The sequence below is a fragment of the Emydura macquarii genome, unplaced genomic scaffold (assembly GCF_026122565.2).
Source record: "Emydura macquarii macquarii isolate MOO-44397 ecotype Brisbane River unplaced genomic scaffold, CSIRO-AGI_Emac_v2 contig_1348, whole genome shotgun sequence".
Classification (NCBI taxonomy): domain Eukaryota; kingdom Metazoa; phylum Chordata; order Testudines; family Chelidae; genus Emydura; species Emydura macquarii.
The window spans coordinates 13263440-13283268 of NW_027131485.1; the positions used below are offsets into that span (position 1 = coordinate 13263440).

Sequence of the window (19829 nt, forward strand, 5' to 3'; positions counted from 1 at the left end):
TGAAGAAAAGGGAATGCACAGAGACAACAGATACCTTTTGTCAGACTTTGATGCCTCTGAAAATACTGTAGAGCACACGATGGAGGTCCTACACAACAGGAACTTGTGCCATTGCACTCACAGGTAGAATAAAAGCATTTTTAAGAAGCCACCTGTTTCCAAAGGCAGCATTCAGCTTATTTGAAGAGCAAGCTGGAACTCAAGGGAGCACAAGGAAACAATGAGACAATATTGGCAGTGATCTCAGAACACCAGCTGCCTAATGGTTGTCAAGATTTTTATAGTCATCATGGCAAATGGTTCCTTCCCTATTACTCCACAATAGGAATTACTTTGCAGCTGTGGCTCCAGGGATCCTGTATACATCATGCCAGTTTGCAGCAAAATGACAGATGCTAGTAGGAGACCCTGAAATATTAAGTAAGAACAGATTTAAATTACATTGCAGAGTTTACACACTGAGAACTGCTTCTACTTCCCCCATGATATAGCATTTCTGAATGCTAAACTGAACAAAGCCACTGCAGAGGCATTTCAGCTTCAGCGTTACATCTGCCCTACAGTTCACAGCTGCTTGTACTTGCTGCTTTTGAAGTAAACCAATTCTGAGGGTCAAAATGAGTCACCCTCGTCCCTTCAGCAGCAGGGTTTGCCTATTTCCATTTCTTACAGCTGAAGACACGTCCTCCCCCCCCCCTCCCTCGACCCCTGTTCTTCAGGGAAAAGGTTTTACCTGAATAACTTCATCTTTACTTTGTGTTCCCTTGAGTAAGGCTGAAAACTGACATCCCCAAAGACAGAACCAATCTAACAGCAAACAACAGACAAGGGCCTGAGCTGCATTTGAACAGGACAGAAGTCACAGAGTGAAACAGGAAGCTCAGCTGTGGCTCCTGTCACTCTAGAAAGGAGAAGGGAAACATTAAGAAACCAGAAGGCTCACGTGCTTCTGTGAGGTGGGAGAAAGTACCGCCCTCTTCCTCTTGCCTTCTAGCTGCTTGAGCTAGTGATCAAACAAACCCAGTCATCTGACAGACCGTAGTGGAGAGTGACACCATTTTACCTTTGCGCCCCACAGTGCATTCAGAAGTGCAGCTCTGTGTAATGTTCTGTTATGTCATGTCACACACTGCAAATGTGTGTGTCAGACTCAGACAAAACCCAATGCCCTATGAGCATCCTGAAGGCCTCTTGCTGAGCTATTCCATGGTCCAGCATCCCCACCCTCAGATGTGGCTGTTTCCCATAAATGACTCTCTCCCACAGTATGTGGTGGACAGTATTTGGTGCAGAAACAGTGGAGGAAGGAATGGACAGGTTTATTTATTCTAACTAAGTGATAGGATGGTCAACTGCTGTTTGTTGTGTAGTTGTAGCTTCATTGGCCCCAGAATATCAGAGAGAAGGTGGGTGAGGTAATAACTTTTACTGAACCAACTTTGCTGGTGGAAGGGTCAAGCTCTCAAGTTACAAAGAGCTCTTCTTCAGGTCTGGGGAGGGTAACTCTGAAGCCTGAAAGCTTGTCCCTCCTTCCACTAACACAAGTTGGTCCAATAAAAAATATTACCTCACCCACCATGTCTCTCTCAGTGTGGCCAATGGTACTTCCCCAGCTCCATCTGAAAGAGATGGAGGAAGAGAAACAGAACAGAGTGGCAGAAGGGGAGAGAAGGTAGATCCTTAGAACAGATGGGGACCTTACTTTTTGTCAGTAGGCGTGATGCTGCCATTGATTGCTGTGCTGTCTGCTGCCTGGATGGAGGTGGATCCTGTTTCCTGTGAAGACAAGCCACAAGATATTCTTACTTTAGTGGAACTGCCAGACCTCAACACAAGAAGAATAAGACAACAGGAAGGTTAGCCCTACCTCTTCACACACCTTCAGCTTCTTAGTGATTGCCTGATAGCAGACAGCTGGCTGTATTAAGAGGAGAGGAAAAAAACATTTAGGGAAAGGCTGGTGCTCTTTTGCTTTATCCTGCCCTCTACAGAACAAACTGACCATATCCTTGGCACAAAGGAAAAAGGGGCAACTCATCTGCACACCATCATCTGCAAAGCATGAAGAGACCCCTATCTTTGTACCCATGAGAGAAAAATACAGCCCACAACTTTCCGGCAATGCGGGGTACCAAAATCCCTAATGCTCTTACTTGGGCTGCTCACCCTCTCTTCTAATGTAGGTACTACACACTCCTATGCAACAATCCACACCAATGAATGGTGCAGGCCCAGTGTGGAGGGGACCTATCTATTCATACATTTGACGCTGCAGAAGATGGAGTCCCCTAAACCCTTCTCCCTTAGATGATGCAGACTAGCATCTTGCAGAACACCCTGCCTCACACCTACAGTCAGTGTGTCACTGATGACTGGAAAAGCAGAATCCTTATTAGGAAGAGACACTGTGGGAGATTTAACAAATGAAGCGTGCTAAAGGCTTTGCTTCCCTGTGCTGTTCTTTGTGAGCTCATCTAGATTAAAGCTAACAACCTGTTAGAATCTGCAGCTATCTGCTCTTAATCCTGCTGTCTCTGTCCAGATTCCTACCTGGATACAAACCCATTTCCTTTATTTGATCTTCTCTTTAATCCCAGTCTTCACTACCCGATGATAAAAAACCCACATGACAATCTGACTTTTTACATTAATCGACTGCATTTCCCAGGGACAAGAAGTTTCAATGTAATGCTCTCTCACCTATTCCACTCATTTATTCAGGATCTGAATCAACAAGCTCAACCCAGATGAAAGAATTAGCAGATCAACTGTCCCATAAGACAAGAACAATGGGTTAGGAAATACCACCTCTCACACAATATGGTCAACCTGGGGAATTCATTGCAGCAGGTGGTCAAAGTCAAATCCTGTGGCTGGATAATTTTCAATGTCTATAAAATGTTTAGTTACAAATGCTAAAATAAAGTTCACTTAAGTCCAAAGGTTAGGGGCTGAGAGGACCACTGCAGGGAGTGCAAAGGAATGTCATAGTTGTAGCTCCAAATGCACAGCACTGGACAACTGGCTATTGTGCATTCTGTCTGAAGCATCAGACATTAGACCCTGCAGAAGGCAGGATGCCAAGCTAGATGGACCAGCTGTTTGATCCAGTCTGCCAAAACTTATGTTACTATGGCTCACCTTTTCTGTCTGGCTGAGCAGGAAGTGATGGAAATGTGGGTCACCATCTTTCACAGGCTGCAATCAGAAAAGCACAGGCTAAGAAACATCACCAGAGAGTAACCGAACAACCTCAGCACCAACTCCCCTGTTCTCCCAGATGGACAACACCATTTTCCATTTGAGAAACCTGAGAAATTGCTTCCCTTTCTCTGCCTGCCTACTTTATGTCCCTGACAGAGTAATCCCAACTGAGGGAAAGTGTGGGAAAGAGGGAGGGGAATGGGATATTGGGAATCTGGATGAATTATATTAAGAACGATGTGGCATACCAGCCAGTCTAGAGTCTTGGTCAGAAGAGATACTCAAGTGCTATTTGTTTAAAGCATGTAAAATTAGAAAGACGATGATGACTCCATTTTTGAGACTACTCCCAGCAGATGAACTTCCATAGCATATGTTCTACAACATCTAAGCCCAATGGGGTGCAATCATGCAACTTCCTAGCATGTCCCAATTTAAACTGAAGTTTTATCAACAACAGGTTTGGTGCTTTAAGGCAAAAAAAAAAAAATCATTAAAAAGATAACTGCTTGTGCTGCTAATGATAGCAGAGATTATTAAAGCTAAAAGGATTTAAACCTGAAATGTTGACATATTGTGTGATTGCTGACAAATAACCATATAGCAAATATGCAGACAAGATACACAGACCCAGAGGGAAGTGAATTGGCTGACGAACTAAGCTTGCTCATCTATACATCAGCCTCCCCTGCACACTTAGTAGTTGAGGCAGTTACATTTCAGTAGCATGAGGAAAGGTCTACAAAGATTATTAGAGCCTAGGAAACAGAGACTCAAATGAGCTGTACCCAGCATATCCACTCCTATAAGAGTCACTCTAGCTCTTAAGTCACTTCTGAAGCAAAGAAAGCTAAGAGTTTAATTACCTCACTTACACCTGGAGGCCACTTAAATCCAGCGACTGTTCCAGTCATCACTCTCTTCACTGTACTGGACTCAGGGATCGTGAGGTCCTGAGGAGAGACAAGGAGGATGGTAGAGTCTGATAGAGTCCCAAAGGTTGATCATGTTCTGTTGGTGTTTATGACATGCCAACAAGACTTTTTTTCCAAGAGAATCATGAAAAACTTTCCATTTCAAAGGCCTTTGGAAATCCCTCCCCAAAGATCACACTGAACCATGTGTTGCATCATCAGTGTAAGACTAGTCCAGCAGTGGGCAAGATGAAGGAAAGTAGGAATCACTGACATTGGGAATTTAAACACAATTAAATCAAGCCCAGTGTACCCAGGAGGAATTCGTATACTTACACAAATGCAAAACAAACTTTAGAAGAACTAAACACCTCCTACTCCAGCATTTCCCCAAATGTGGGGCACATCCCTCTGGGTGTGGGTGTAAAGAACTAATCAGGGCAGGAGGATGTCATCACAAAAAGACTTCTTAATTGTTCTCCAGATTCTCAGCTTTCATTTTAAAAAAAATTAATTAGTCTCTGAGGTAATGGTGAGGAAACTGTCCCAACATGGAGCAAGCATAACCAAAGCAGCAATGTCTGTCTCAGTTTGCAGAGCATCTGATACAGTCGCTCAGGTGTTGTTTACTACTTTCATTTCAATAGGCACTAACTCCAATGACAACAATAATACTTAGCATGTCAATATTTTAAATGTTTCACTACTCAACAAAGCATGTAAGAAAGAGGAAGTATATTATGAATTTCTATAACAGTAATTCCCATGTGTGGTGTACAGAAAATGTATAAGTTAAGCTGTATAGGCCCCCTATGACACCACATAGCAGGATTCACAGGAGGGAAATGGGGACATGACTGGTTTCATTTTCCTGGAGGGGGATTCTCAGCTGTCAAGAAATGGATGAACATGATCCTCTCCCTCTCCAGATCTACTTCCTGGACGAGCACACTACAGTCCAACACCGGCAGCTTCACTTGGAGAACAAAGCAGCAGTTTGCATTACTTGGAACAAAGATGGCCAAATTATGGCTCCTAGACCTAATCTGGCTTGTTGCTGCCATCTTTTTAAAACAGAAGTGCGCTCTGGACATTACAGACCCCAGCATGGAATGTTCCATCTAAGTCCAGGAGACCTTCCTCTCAGATCAAGATGAAGCACTGCACATTGCAATTTGTAGTTATTGGAATTCATACCTCTATTTGGATCGTCAAGGGTGGCTACAATCTGCTTTGTTATATTCAAGTTAGTGGCCCTTAGGCTCCTGACAAGTTACAGATGTCCAGATTTTGCCTAACTTCAAAATATTCTTTGCTTTAGTTTAAAATTGAGCATATTTTAAAGGAGAGTGCAGCCATTCATATCAATGATCATTTGTTGTGGTTGTGTACTTCTTGGCACTTCAGGAATGTCACCTCTCATCAGAGAGTAGTGTAGCTATCTTTATCCCGTTTTTTCACAATAAGGATAAATAAAGAGATTCTCTGTTATGAAACAGAACTTTCATGATCATACAAGCCAACATTTCATGTCACTCTACACACAGTTTCTACTTGCATAGGTTAAGTATTTCTTCTTTTGCCTAGAAAAGTAAAATATTAGATTTTTAATTGCTATTTTCACAATATATGTAACAGCAGAACTTATGCCTGGGCTGGTAAGTTTTCATGACAGCATTAATAGACAATATATTATTCTTTGGAGGCCCATATTATCAACATCATGTATTAGTTAGCCCGTTTTCTCATTTTCTCTGGCCAGACATTTGCTAGCCAGTTGATTAGGCTCAATGTCATAAGAACAGCTTTCCATGCACTCTACTGAGGTTTGCCAATAAAATACTTATAAATCCTTCCCAACTCATTTGTGGCAGCTGGCATGACTCCTGCAGCAACATCTCAGCATGTGACAAATGCCACATGCCAAAGTGACTGATCTTCACTGGCCTGAAGACTTGTCAAACTCATGACTGGCAACTGATCTCACAAATACAACCTTCAGCAATATGCATCCTCCAAGACTGAAAACATGCTCTGATCCAAGAAAGCATCTTTCATCCCCATAAGATTCTGAAGGTCCATTTTAATCCATATATTTATACCTGAACTTTTAAGATATGTCTATCCAGGAGCACTCGGAACATGTACAGTAAGTTAGCCAATAAAAAGTTATTCTGCCTTCAGGAGCATCAATACCCACCAAAACCCACCATCAAAACCCACCAATACCCAACCACCTCCTCCTCTCAGAAGAAAGGAGAAACATATCCTTCAGGTCATGCTGCAAGGCCTAACAGACTCTGGAATTCTCTTCCTGATCATCCTCCTCAGTCTGACAAAGGGAGAGCCAATAGCCCATCCCTAAACCTGCTTTGCCAGCAGAACCCTCACATCTCATAGTTGGTATTAGCTGGAACTTAACTACAGAGTTATAAAGAAGAAAGACTGCTGCTCAGACAGCCAGCGCCCAATCCTCTTAGACCTTTAGAAATCAAGACTGACATCTTGAATTGCACCACAAAGTGCACTGAAAGCCAGCAAAGAACATGAGCCCCAGGTACAAAGCGATCCCTCTGAAGCACCACTGAGCAAGCAGGCTACTACGATGCACACTGACTAAAGTTTCTCAGTGGTCTTCAGTAGTAGTTCCCTGTTGAGCATGTGCATCACAGTAACCTGTTTTGGAGGTGACAAAGACATAGATCACTGCAGTGAGATCCACAATCAAAATAAAAAATTGCCACCTTCTAGCTGAGGACAGATACAAAAATACACTTGGCTGCTCTTGCAGAGACATCCAGAAACAACTGAGAATACAAAACCTGGGGTCTCATTGTATGTCTGTAACGGACTGCCGGAATACGTCCACAATCACAAAAGCTAAAATAAGCCTCCCTAACACTTCTGATATGCTTGTGTGCTTGGGGGAAGCTTTTTTCAGTGATTCTCAGTCAGGTGCCCTGGCCCAAAAGCCCAATCTCTGTTAGCACTGGGAGTAAGGGAGGAAAGAGTATCAGTCATTCAACCACACAAACAAGAACAGATGAGATAGAAGATGCACATCAGGATATCACCTCAGGCACTACAGCTCATGTCTCCTTACTAATCTTCCTAATAGCTCTCATGCATAAACTGAACAGGCAGGGTAGCAAGATGGAACCATGTGGAACCAACATGAGACAGCCCTCAAAGCTCTCTCAGAAAGAAATGAATGGAAACCGTCAAGAAAGACTATACAATTGTGCTCAAAATCCACAGAAGAGAGTCAACAATAACCTAGTCAAGGGAATCGGTCAGTTAATAAAGTCAGAAGAATCAACATGAACAACTTGACAAATGGTACAAAAGTGAACTCTTCCTTTTGGCCTGCAACCATCCCTAGAGTCCATCTGCAAAGTTCACACGTCATTGCAGGATGTGTACAATACAAACCTTCTCGTCTTTAGGGGGCCGTCCCCGCTTCCGGGGGCTCTGATCTAGTGCTCTTTTCAGGGGTGATTTTGAACCTCGCTCTGATGAGACAGACGATGCTCGCTTCTTTCCTTCTCCTGTGCTCCTCTTCAACTTCCCTTCAGACAAACCAGCTTTGCGTTTCTCTTCGCCAGCAGACTGCTTGCCTCTCTCCTCACTGGAATTACGTCGATTCTTCTCTTCAGTAGAATTATGGGAAGACGCCTGAGAGATTATACAACAGAAGATTGTGAGGAAGGAAGAGATAAATTTGAGTGATTTTCATAGAAGCCCAGGGATACCGAGAATCCAATGTTGATTATTATCAGGCCAACTAATGGCACAAAATAACATTACAGCACTGGGTTCAATGAAAATACAGAGATTTGTTAGCTCTTTGCAGCTGTTGAGTTTGAAGTTATTGAAGTTAGCATTCATGTCAAATGTATCAATTTCAAACAACTGGTTAATAGAACAGGACAGGTGAAGGACTGCTGGGAATCATGCAGTCTAAAACAAACATTTAGGAGAAAGTGAATTTTAACCCCAGATTTAGCACTGATGTACTGTGTAGTCAATTAGCCTCTCTGCTTCAATTTCCCCATCAGTAAAAAAAAAAAAAAAAGGATAATGCTTACCTACTTCACAATGGGATTGGGAAAATTAATGTTTGATTAAGTACTCTGAAGACAGAAAGTACCATGTGAGTGCCAGCTAGCATCATGGCCACCTTGACCACTGTTCTACGGAAAGTTTAAAGCCAGAGACCACCAGCGTAAATAAAGGTAAAATAAAAGCTTGATTACTGACCACGTCAAGCCCTGCTTTGGCACACAAAGCAAAGCTAATACCACTCACCTGGTCTTTGCCTTTGGCTTTCTTAAGGAACTCCTCCACAGCATCCACTGCCTGCTGGAAGCGCTTTCCCTTGTTAATCTTGATCATTTCCTCTTTGTGGGCGTGATAAGGTTTCAGCTGTTCCACTTTGATCCAAGCACTGACAATAAATGTCAGAAATGTACTATTGATACATTTTCCAAACTAAATACACATCAACTTCCTCACCCAACCCCACCATATAGAGGTTAAACTGCCATATACAATAGTATGGCCACATTGGACTGACCATACCAACAAACACACTTCTGTTTCCTCTTCCCTGATAGCTCCAACTCCTTTATTCACTGAAGTCTTTCTTTAGCATGCAGCCTTGTACATTCAGCCTCCCCAACAAGTAGCAAACCCACAAGTGCAAATGAAACTTGCTCTAGGCACCATTCATATGCTCTGCCAATGCACCCATATCTGAGCACACACATTCATAAGCTCAAGACTGATCGTTCTTGTATTGGTGTGGGGAACACCCATGCATCCAGTGTGTGGTTTTATTCCTAGGACTGTTGTAACAGGAGACCACTTAACAGTTCTGACAAAACAACCTTTTGGTCAGACACGGGATTATTCTTGTTTAGTACTATGTGTATATATAAATCCCCATAAGGGCTGGAAGAATAGACAATATTTTTCAACATTAGATTTTGTAACACATGGGTGACCACTACAATAAAAGGAGCACACACCATAGCTCACTACACATGGCACTTTCAACATGCACAGGATCAAATGCCTTTTAAGAAACTGACATTTTTCACTTTTGATGAAAAAAGCATTTATCCTCAATTGCTGGCAGTGTGCTTAAGAGAGGTTTCCACACTGTGTTTTGTAATTTAATAAAATCAGAGCAGAGCTCTCTTCTGCTTTGTGAAGAAACTCCTAAATTTTCTCCCTGCAGGAGTTGCTGCTGTACTGGTTTTCCTTGACATTTCTGAAATGGGTAGGCTCTTATACAGAACGATCACCTTCTTTCACGTTGTGCACCTCACCTACCAATTCAAATTTTTCATTCTGGACTGTAGCTCCACAAAGTGTCTCTCCACCTATCTCCAACAACCTCAAAGAGTTAAGACCAGCTTCATCATCATCAAAATCTGACATGGGCACTTCAGCTGATCTGCTACTGATCAGTTAAGTGGCTTCAGTGCTATTTCCCCATTACTATGGGGGAGAGCAGAGTTCTGCACACTATTTATTGGAAACCTTTCTGAACAGGCACAGCCATCAGCATTTTTCAGGAGGCAGCAGCTCAGTATACAGCATTAATCAAGTAGATGAATTTTAAAAATGGGCATCATTAAAAAACAAAAGATGTTCAATGTCAGTGGTAGAAGGTTTAAACATTTTGATTACCCTCAGCATTGATTATCTCCTCCAGATAGGTGCTGTTGTTTACAGCAGTGTTTCTCAACCTTTTTGATACCAGGGACCGGCTTGCTGCCTTCCTAAGCTGTGTGTAAGCTGTGTCAGGGAGATCTCAGGGACCGGCACTGGTCTAGGGACTGGTCGTTGAGAAACACTGGTTTATAGGAAGCCTTTTCAAATTCATATTTTCAAGAATCATATCTACATAGCTATACAGCTATGCTGTTGCTTGGAAGTTGCTCTTAGTACAGGTTTCACTGTGAAGGAAGGGTGCTTGCATACTTTCCACTTACTGCAAGCAGCTTCTTGTTCTAGAGTTTCCACTGTAGCCCTGAAGGTGGAAGAGCCCGTAATGCTTTCCATTCTGTGCACCAAACAGAATCCTTTCCCTGGTCCTACAGCCCCCTTCATACCCACCTTTGAGTTAGCACAATATAATGGGTGAAGTCAGTGCTTCTCCGACGACAGTCTATAGTCCAGAAATTATCCAGGGGATCTTTCTTAGGTGCTTAGACAGTAAGATGATGGGCAGCATAAAACCCTTCATCCTAGGATCCTCATTATGACAAGAGGTAAATTGCTTTGCTCACCCATTCTCACCTCCTACTCAATGACTGTCATGAGACCTCAAGTACCCGGCCTTCATCCACCTCCCCCATTGTTCTCTATGCACTTGTATATGTATATGATGATCCTATGTTTCTCATTTCCACCTCTGCATCTGACGAAGTGAGCTGAGCCTCACAAAAGCTTATGCCTGCTAAAATTAAATGTGTTAGTCTTTAAAGTGCCACAGAACTCTCGTTGTTTTTGCTGTATACAGACTAACACAGCTACCCCTCTGGAACTCATCATTATGACAATGAATCACTGGGGAGCTGGGTAGTGCTGATTTATGAACAGCTAGCTAGCTAGCTCGCTCGCTCTCACACACGTACACATGTAATAAGAACGTTGGGAAACAAGTCAATTAAGTCATTTAAGAAGCATTTTCCCCAACTTCCTTCCAGATTTGGCCCCCCTCAATGAAATCACTTCATTTCCACTAGTCCTGTCCTCAAAAACTTATTAGAGGGGGATTAGGGGGGAAGGCACTGCATTCTCTCTTCCTAATTGCCTCTGGTCTCTGTACCTGCCCACTCCTCACCTCCTTCCCCATGCGTATGTACACCAGCTCTCTGCTCACTACTCTTTGGGTAATGGAGGAGCAAATCAAGATACCAGGCTGGGTCTAGGGAACACACAGACACTTTGGACAGTTGGAGACAATATCTATCTAAAAGGGATAAGGGCAAGCAGGCGAGGGATTAGAAAGGTCACAGACACACAATAAGAAAATAATTTCTGCAACCCTCTCCATAGTTTGTCCCTGGTCTACATGTCATTGATTGTCCAATCTCTCCAGGACAGGGACCTATCCTCTTACATGTTTGTAAAGCAACCAGTGCTGTAAGGCACTGTAAAAATAAAGCCATACCACAGAACAAAGCCATTCATATCTACACGTGTATGCCTGCCTCAAAAGCCAATGACCTAGCAAGTCCTCTCAAATATGACATATTAAGCTGTGATCTCTTAGCTAAGGAAGCCATCATCCACATAAGACTTTTCTGAGGCATAACATAAAATAAGTGCTAACCCCAGCTCCAAGCACCCAATCCAAGAGAAGCCTAACCCTAGGTTCAAGGTCTCTACCCCCATGAACCCTAATCCAAGAGTAGGGAACCCTAACCATAGCTCCAAGTACCCTAGGCACTGCAATGCTAACACAAGGGTGGGGAGCTCAACATATAGGAACCCTAACCCTAGCTCCATGGACCCTGCCCACAGGAACCATAACCCTATCTCTGAGCACTATATCCAAAGGAACCTTAACCCTAGATCCATGTCACCTACACATAGGACCTCTAACCCTACCTTCAGATACCTTACCCGTAGGAATCCAATCCCTAGTTCCAAGCACCTTACACACAGGACCCTATCCTTAGAGCGGGGAGACCTACTCATAAGAACCCTAATCCTAGCTCTAAGTACCCTACCCATGAGAATCCTAATCAGAGATCCAAATACCTTACTCAAAGGAACCTAAATCATAGCTATAAGTACACTACACATAGGAACCCTAGCCCTAGTTCCAAGTACCCTACCCACAGAAATCCTAATCCCAGTCCCAAGGACCCTATTCATAGAAACCCTAACCCAAGCTCCAAGTACCCTACAGAAAAGAACCCTAACTTGAGCTCCAAGTACCCTACCCATAGAAACCATAACCTGAGCTCCAAGGACCCAACCCGTGGGAATGCTAATCCTAGTTCTAAGTACGCTACTTATAAGAACCCTAACCACAGCTGTAAGTACCCTACCAATAGGAACTGTAACCCTAGCTTTAAGTACACTACAGGTAGGAATCTAACCCTAGTTCCAAGTAACATACCCATAGGAAGCCTACCCCTACCTCCAAGTACCCTAGCCACAGGATCCCTAACCTGAGCGCCAAGTACCCTAGCCACAGGAACTTTAAACCTATGTCCAATAACCCTACTCATGGGAACCCTAACCCTACCTCCAAGCACCCTTCCCATAGGAACGCAAAAACCTCCAGGTACCCGTACCTTAGGAACAAAAACGCTACGATTGGGTTCCATACCCACAGGAACCCTAATCATAGCTCCAGGATCCTACCACTAGGAACCCTAACCCAAGATTGGGGAGCCCAACTCATAGGAACCCTAAACGTAGCTCCTACCACCCTACCCATAGGAACCGAACCTTACCTGCAAATACTCTGCCCATAGGACCCCTAAACCCAAGCTCCCTGCTCTAGTGTTAGGGTTAGTTACCTATTGGTATGGTTCTTTGAGCAAGGATTAGGGTTGCTATGGAAAGCATACTTGAAGCTAGAGTTATGGTTCCTTTGGTAGGGTACTTACAGCTATGACTAGGTTCCTATGACTAGAATTCTGAGGGAATTCTGCACCAAAAAAAATAAAATTCTGTGCACAATATTTTAAAATTCTACAAAATTCTGTAAATTTTATTTCTCAAACAAATGTGGAGACTGCAGCATGGCAGTTGGGAGCACAGGCCATAGGCTGCACGGAGGTGGGAGATCACCCTGCAGCCCCTCCCTCCCTCCCTCTCCCTCCCCCTCCTCCCCCCCCCCCCCCCACCTCTCCTGGCTGCATAGAAGATAAGGGATTTCTTTTTTTTTTGCTAACAGTGTACTGCTTGGTAATTTTTCTCAAAAGCCACCCAAACATTTATAAGAGCTTCTTTCACTAGAAGATTCCAGTACTAATTGCACACAATAATTAAGCTTCCCAACATATCTGAAAGGTAAGCAAGTATTAGTATCCCCCATTTTAGGAAAGGAAAACTGACACACAGAATCAAAATAGCTTGCCCAAGCGCTCAAAGTGGCTTTGGGGCACAGCCAAAAGGACCCAAGAATCCTGATGTGTAGTTATGTGGTTCCCATCAACAGACAAGGCAACTCCACACAAACAGTAGAAAACAGAGACTTCCACAATTAGCACTCTCTTGTATCAAGCCTTATAGTTAAGGTTGCAAAATGGTTTCTACTGTGTCTGTATTTTTACTAGCCTATGAACTTTTGAAAAAACATTCTAAGTTTAGATGTTCACAGTATTTTAGATGCTTCGACTCAGCCCCCGTGTGACTTATTTTGGAAAGCTAGAAGAAAAGTCACTTCATTAATTTTGGAGTTGAGTATTTTTGGAAGTGTGGTGGGGAAACCAAAAACTTTTGCCACAATGAAAAGTGATCACCACAATGTCCTTGGTCAGATGACTCAACTACCTGATCTTTGGAGCTTGACACTTAAATGGTCCTCACTTAAGAATATTTGCAGGACTAAGTTCAAAATAACTGATCAGTTAAAGGTATGAACATTTTAAAGTTGTGTTCTAAGTCCATGAATTGGGAAGATTCACAAAGGCAGGGTTCGCACTTCTTAAGAGACCATTAGCAAAGGTGCAGGGTTTTACAAACAGATCAATTTTCTACATATGTTTAGAGACACCAGTCACCCTTAGAGCACTGTTCTGTAAAGTGACTGGAAATAGCATCTTCCTACTTGGCAGATCCAGCTGTGTGCATATTCAGAGTGATAGCTGCTGATTTACAAGATAAAAGTATGTTTTTACTGCTTTTACACTTGTTAGCCCTGAAGAAAGGATATATATAAGAGGGGGCAAACTGGATTCGGTTTCTTCCTGAGCATCAACACAATTACTTACTATGTTCTGATCTGTTACTTCTCTGAAAACCCACTGATGGCAGGGGGCTTTAGAGTGTCAGTCTAGCCTGTGTTAAGTTTAGCCTAGGTTCGCTGCTCCCTGATCAGACCCTTGAGCCCCACATTCACCACTAAGACAACTCCAAATTAGCGTTTTCTGAAAGCAGGATCAGTGGGGGCACATTCCAAAAGGCTGCAGCAGAAAGCTCTACTCTCCCATGAGGGAGTGCAATCCAGGAAAGAGCAGTGGTAGAAGACAGAATTTAAGCTTTGGCATCACAGAAGGATATGGGGGTAGGTGAAGCTACTAACAGGGTTTTACTAAGGCCATCATTTTTGTATTTTGCAAATAGTCTTCATATTATACTTTTATCTTGAATTACAAGATTCCTCTCTGATTTTGCTTCGGATAGGTCAGCCCAGATGTCCCTATATTTGGTGAGGTTATTTAGTTTGTACACTAGTGCTTCAGAAAGATGCGATGGGTTGCTCCTGCACGTTAACAAGAAGATTTTGACACACACACTGTAATAGCGAAGAATCTTTTTCAAGGTATAAAGCTTGTGAGTTAAGTGAAAGAGCACAGTAGCATTTATCAGAGAGCAAGGTATTGATGGCTACAGTGTACTTTCCAATATTTCACTGAAATGGCTCCATGTCTGTAGGGAGTGGCACTGTCATAGCACATAGCTAATGTCTGTTTGCCTGTGATCATGGAGACCACGAATTCCATGATCAGAGACTTCCATGACATTTTCTTCAGTTTCAGCCCTGAGCTACTGCAGGTGGCGGGAGCTGCAGGAGCTCAGAGCCCCCCACCACTGTCAGTCACCATGGACCTCGGGAGCTCTGAGCTGCTGCAAGCGATAGGGGCCCAGCAGCTGTCAGGCGGGGGCTGGAGCTTTCATTCCCCTCCCACCATTATTTTTAGTAAAAGTCACAGATAGGTTGCAGGCTTCCATGAATTTTTGTTTATTGTCCGTGACCTGTCCATTATTTTATTAAAGATAACCGTGACAAAATCTTAACCTTACTCATGATACTGCCAATGCTAACTGCAGATAAGTCAAGTTCCACTAGTTGAGCAGCAGACCACTGCATGCAGGACTATTTTGAATTGGATGAATCACATGTTGGATCGCTCTGAGTGATTTTTGTGGGATTCAGTGCTGTCATTTGTCTGAAAAAAGTGATGTTAGGGTACTCCTGGCTCACCTTATTTTGTGTTATGTTGTGGGGATGCACAAAGCCTTCCTATGACAAAACTGTAGGTTTGGGAAATAAGATAGGCTGTGATGGTATGCCTAGGAACACAGTTTATATAGGATGGATGAGGGAGCATATCTATACCAATATTTGGAGAGAGTCCTGCTTAATATTGTTTATATTCCAGTAGGGCCTAGAGACTCCAACCTACGTACAATGTTGCCATTGCTGAGAAGGGCATATAGGTCGTTACATGAGATTTGGGAGAAAGCACGGAAAGACATTTCAGTGTGTTATTCCTATGCAGAATTAGAGCAATAGCTAATAATCTCCCAATTTCCAAAATGACCTCCAAGGCAATTTGGAAACATCCCTCTTTCATGGAACCAGTGAGTAAGCTATATAGCCAATAGTATGCGTATCGTAAGTACTGGAACTACTTCAGAGCAAGATGCAAGTACTATATTACTTCTACAGTCACTGATAAAGCCCCCATCACTATAGTGTGTGGGTGTACTTAATGTGCCTTAAGTTAAAATGCAAAAACATTTCTACATATTAGGAACAGACACCTACCAAGATCCCTATTACTTTTAAGGCAGAGATAATGGAAACTTTATCAAGAGGCTAAATGCAAGAAGTAATGTAATCAGCAGGAAGTCTGCGAAAAGCTGAATATCTGAATGTGGCCAGGCTCAGTTTTATACATCTTTGGCCAAAGCCAATTCTGCTATCTTCAACACCGTATCCTTGCTCACTGTAGCCTCGCCCTTGGGGCAGTTAGCTTTATCATTGCACATGAACACAAGCTTTATGGTGAGCAAGGAACGAAGAAGCGGTCTTTTCTGAGCTGGACCCTAAGCCATTTAGGACTTTGGAGAACCTTGAATTTCACCTGCAAGTTGACCAACAAGCACTGCAGAATGCAAGTTACAGGTGTAACATGTTCCCACTTACTCACTCTGCTCAAACAGTGGGCAGTCACATTCTGCGTCAGCATTTGTTTTTGAACTGAACAGCCTTCATGCTTAATCCTAGGGAGGGCACAATGCAGCCTCAAGATAACAAAGGCATAGAGTGGACAAGACTGCAGTCTTTCAGCTAGCATATGATGAAAAGGTGGCATTTCTGGCCACTGTTGCCATCTGGGAATCTTGAGTAGAAAGGAGTCCATCAATGGCCTGAGATTGTGAACCTTTTTGCCAAGGGATAGGCAAATATCCTCAACTGAGAGCAGTCAGACTTCAACAGTTCCTCATAATGCTTTCCCCTGCCAGCCAGCATCTCTTCCATTGTATATATACACCAAACATTAGCCAAAATGGCTTTTGTCCAGATCCCCATCTCTGCCAAACAAAGATGACAATATAAGCTATAGAGCCAAGTATCATTAGCATATGGATGATACTATAGCCAAAGCCACCTCAAAAACTTAACGAGCAGGGAAAACTGAGAGTGAAGTATACTAGAATAGTCCAGTAGTAGGTCTCTGTATCCGTGCACATAGTTTGATGGATACTGATTGGGAAAGGGAGGAGGGGGGAGAAGGGAGGTGACGGGTGTACTGTTTTCAGCTGACTTACTAATATTTTTCAGTTTTATTTTCTTCAGCCAGGGCACCTATCTCCACCTAGATACATCCCTTTTTACTTCTGTATACTAATGTAAATAACTAAACAAGATAAAGGTCAATTCTGGAATAAATTACTTTATTTCTGCAACCATGAAATTTCTCCTTCCCAGGTTGCTGGAGTTTAAGGCAACTGGTTTAAGAGCCTAATTTCAAATTTAGTTTTCTGATGAGAAAATTATCCCATTTTTTGGCATAATCAAACAGATCTTAACATATGCATTTTCTACAAGGTCCAGTATGGGACAGAACAGAGCCATAGGAGGCATCCATTTCTTCTGTTAATCAGTGGTATTTATAAGCAAATTGAGGTGGAAGGACAGTATTAATTTTCTGTTCTAACTTCAGTTGGGAAACACCCAACGTTAGAGTAACTAGGATTTTTAAATCCTGTGATTATCCACCAGGAAATGATTAAATTTCACAAGCTGGGGTTTTGGCTGTTCCAGTTTGCCAGATGATAGGATTTTTCCTAACCTGTACTCCAGAACCATGTGATAAACCACATTTATTTTGTAGCTTTAGACCTCCTCACCTGCAATTTGTCCACTAATCTCAAGTGGGACATTCCAGACATACGACTAGTTTTTCAAAAGCTATCAATCGGACAAAAACACCCTAAAAACTACAACACAATGTTCTCCTATGTTCAAAAAAAAAAAAAAAAAGTCAGGTATAATCAAGAACTATAGTGATCCAAAGGCAGGAATTAAAGTATCTAGTCTTTGACTACTGATAACTTTAGGCCTGATTACCCATGACTACTTGTGAGCTAAAGACACCAACTTTACATTATTTGAAAGAGAGTAGCCCCCGTTTTATTGGTACACAGCTTCCATTTCTAGTCCTCGCTGGTTACATGACCTTAGTCCTTAAAGGGACAGTAGAGCTTTGACACCATGCTTTGACAATTAAAAAATAAAAGGTCCATTTCCTGCTAGAGCAGCCTTTTAATGCTTACCTCCTCATTTTTGTTTAATTCCTTAAAAAAATTAAAGGGTTTTTCTACTTATTGGTGTTCATAATAAGGTTTTTTTCAATTGGTCATTTTCTCCCTTGCCAAATGACTATACAGCGAAACAACAAAACTGACTAAAATTGATGTCCAATGCAAAAAATAAACAAAACAGCAGGGTTGGGTTTTTTGCTAACATTTCAATTCCAGGAATTGTAAGTTATCTGTAGTAATAACAAGTATGTAATTGTCAGACAAGTGTGATTTTTTTCATGTTGGCATGTGCTTTTATCACAAAACTCTCTAGAAAAATTGTTTTACAGTAGCTTCACCACCCATGTGTTGCACAGTCTTCCCAAATACATAACAAGCAAAATTTGATGCCATCAGATATCATAATATGTTCTCTTTATGAGCAACTGGAATAAAACCATTTTATATTTATGGCAGAAGGAACAAGAGAGACCACAAACTATACTTAAAAAATGGTGACAGTTAACACTAACATTAACTTAGGCAAACCTACATCCACGCAAGTCGTCAGCTACCCAGACCTCCCTTCACAGCAGCACCTAAAATCAAAGCATGCTTGAGTATGTCTTTGCTGCCCTCATACACCCACATGAGAAGCTATATCACAGAATAATAGTTATAAGGCAATCTTTCTCAGAGCTACACCTTATTGTGCTAGCATAAAACTTCCAGGAAAGCCCTGTGATTTAAAGGCCAATTTTTGTCATCAGATGAAGAGAGAATGGGTACATACTGATCTTCTGTCCCAAAAAACTTCACAAAGAAGCACTTCTTTCCACGAGGCTTCTTCAGGTCTTTAGGTGGATTAACGATCTGAGGGGCAAAGAGAGGAGACAGTATTGGTTAGAGAGGCAACAGCAGAATTCTGTGGCTTTTTAAAGTTTTCAGTATATGCCTGCAAGAAATCTATTTAGTGGTTCTTTCCTAAATATTTTCAAAGCAAAACGTTGGGGTGGGGGGAGGGTCTTGTATTTGTGGCAAAGATCTTTCACCCACCTCACAATCCATATATTTCTAATTTATGTTACTCACAGCACTATACCCAGGGTTAGCATCAATCACCCTATCACATTATAGACTTAGGCTGCTGCTCAGGAGATAAGATTGGACTTATGTCGCAGCTGTTGTGAATTCCATGATTTTCATGGGTTTTTTGTTTTAAATAATCACAACTCTGGATGTTGTGGGGCTGTTGGACCTAAGAGAGAGGGCAGATGTGAGTAAAGAAGAGCAAATTTCACTGTAAGCTACAACGTTATACCTGTGTTGCATGAGCTCACACATTACAACATTACCTAGGCACACCAGTGGAATTTTAGTGAGATTTTATTGTTCCAAAAGATCAGCAACATGAGATTCTCCCTAACCTCTACAAGTAAAGTATCTTTTTTTAAAATTTGGAAAGCCAAGATGGGTTTATAGAGCTTTACTCCAGTAAGGCAACTATCACCAAAGACCTAGTCTTCAGTATAAAAAAGGGTGCATTTCTCAGAGTTAAAATACGACTGAAAACAAGGCAGTTGTAGTTTTAACACAATTTACCAGTACAAGTTAAACCCTGGATTTTCAAAGTCTTCATACAAGTTAGCAGGTCAAGTTAAAATCTACAAATTGCCTTGTCTTCATTTGAATTTTAACTCTAAAAGTTAAGAGCACACTTTTTTTTGTCATGAAGACAAGGCTTCTATTGCTAGGTCAGTACATGCACAGTTCTTGTACCTACACTAAAAAAAATAAAACATAACACTTTTTTGCAGTATAAGAACAATGCTTGCAATTTAACTTTAAAAACAAAACCATCTTCTTTCCAAATATTGGACTTTTATCCAATGTCTTCTCCCAAAGAACATGACAAAACAGTAACTTTAAGTATTCATTTGGGAAACTAGACTCATCTCCTGTTTACTACTTAAGACGATA

At 42.0% G+C, this 19829-nt stretch overlaps 1 protein-coding gene across 6 annotated transcripts in view; it reads right to left on the reverse strand.

Moving 5' to 3' along the window:
• Window positions 1-19829, reverse strand: part of GLYR1 (glyoxylate reductase 1 homolog) — a 31844-nt gene that overhangs the window by 8982 nt on the left and 3033 nt on the right. For all 6 annotated transcript variants that reach the window (XM_067551246.1, XM_067551247.1, XM_067551244.1 and 3 more), the window contains 7 exons: window positions 18643-18722; window positions 8427-8565; window positions 7551-7793; window positions 4071-4157; window positions 3142-3198; window positions 1868-1918; window positions 1703-1776 (listed from right to left, as the gene is read on the reverse strand). In XM_067551246.1, the coding sequence (XP_067407347.1) occupies window positions 1703-1776; window positions 1868-1918; window positions 3142-3198; window positions 4071-4157; window positions 7551-7793; window positions 8427-8565; window positions 18643-18722 (731 nt within the window). The remainder of the gene's footprint in view (window positions 1-1702; window positions 1777-1867; window positions 1919-3141; window positions 3199-4070; window positions 4158-7550; window positions 7794-8426; window positions 8566-18642; window positions 18723-19829) is intronic.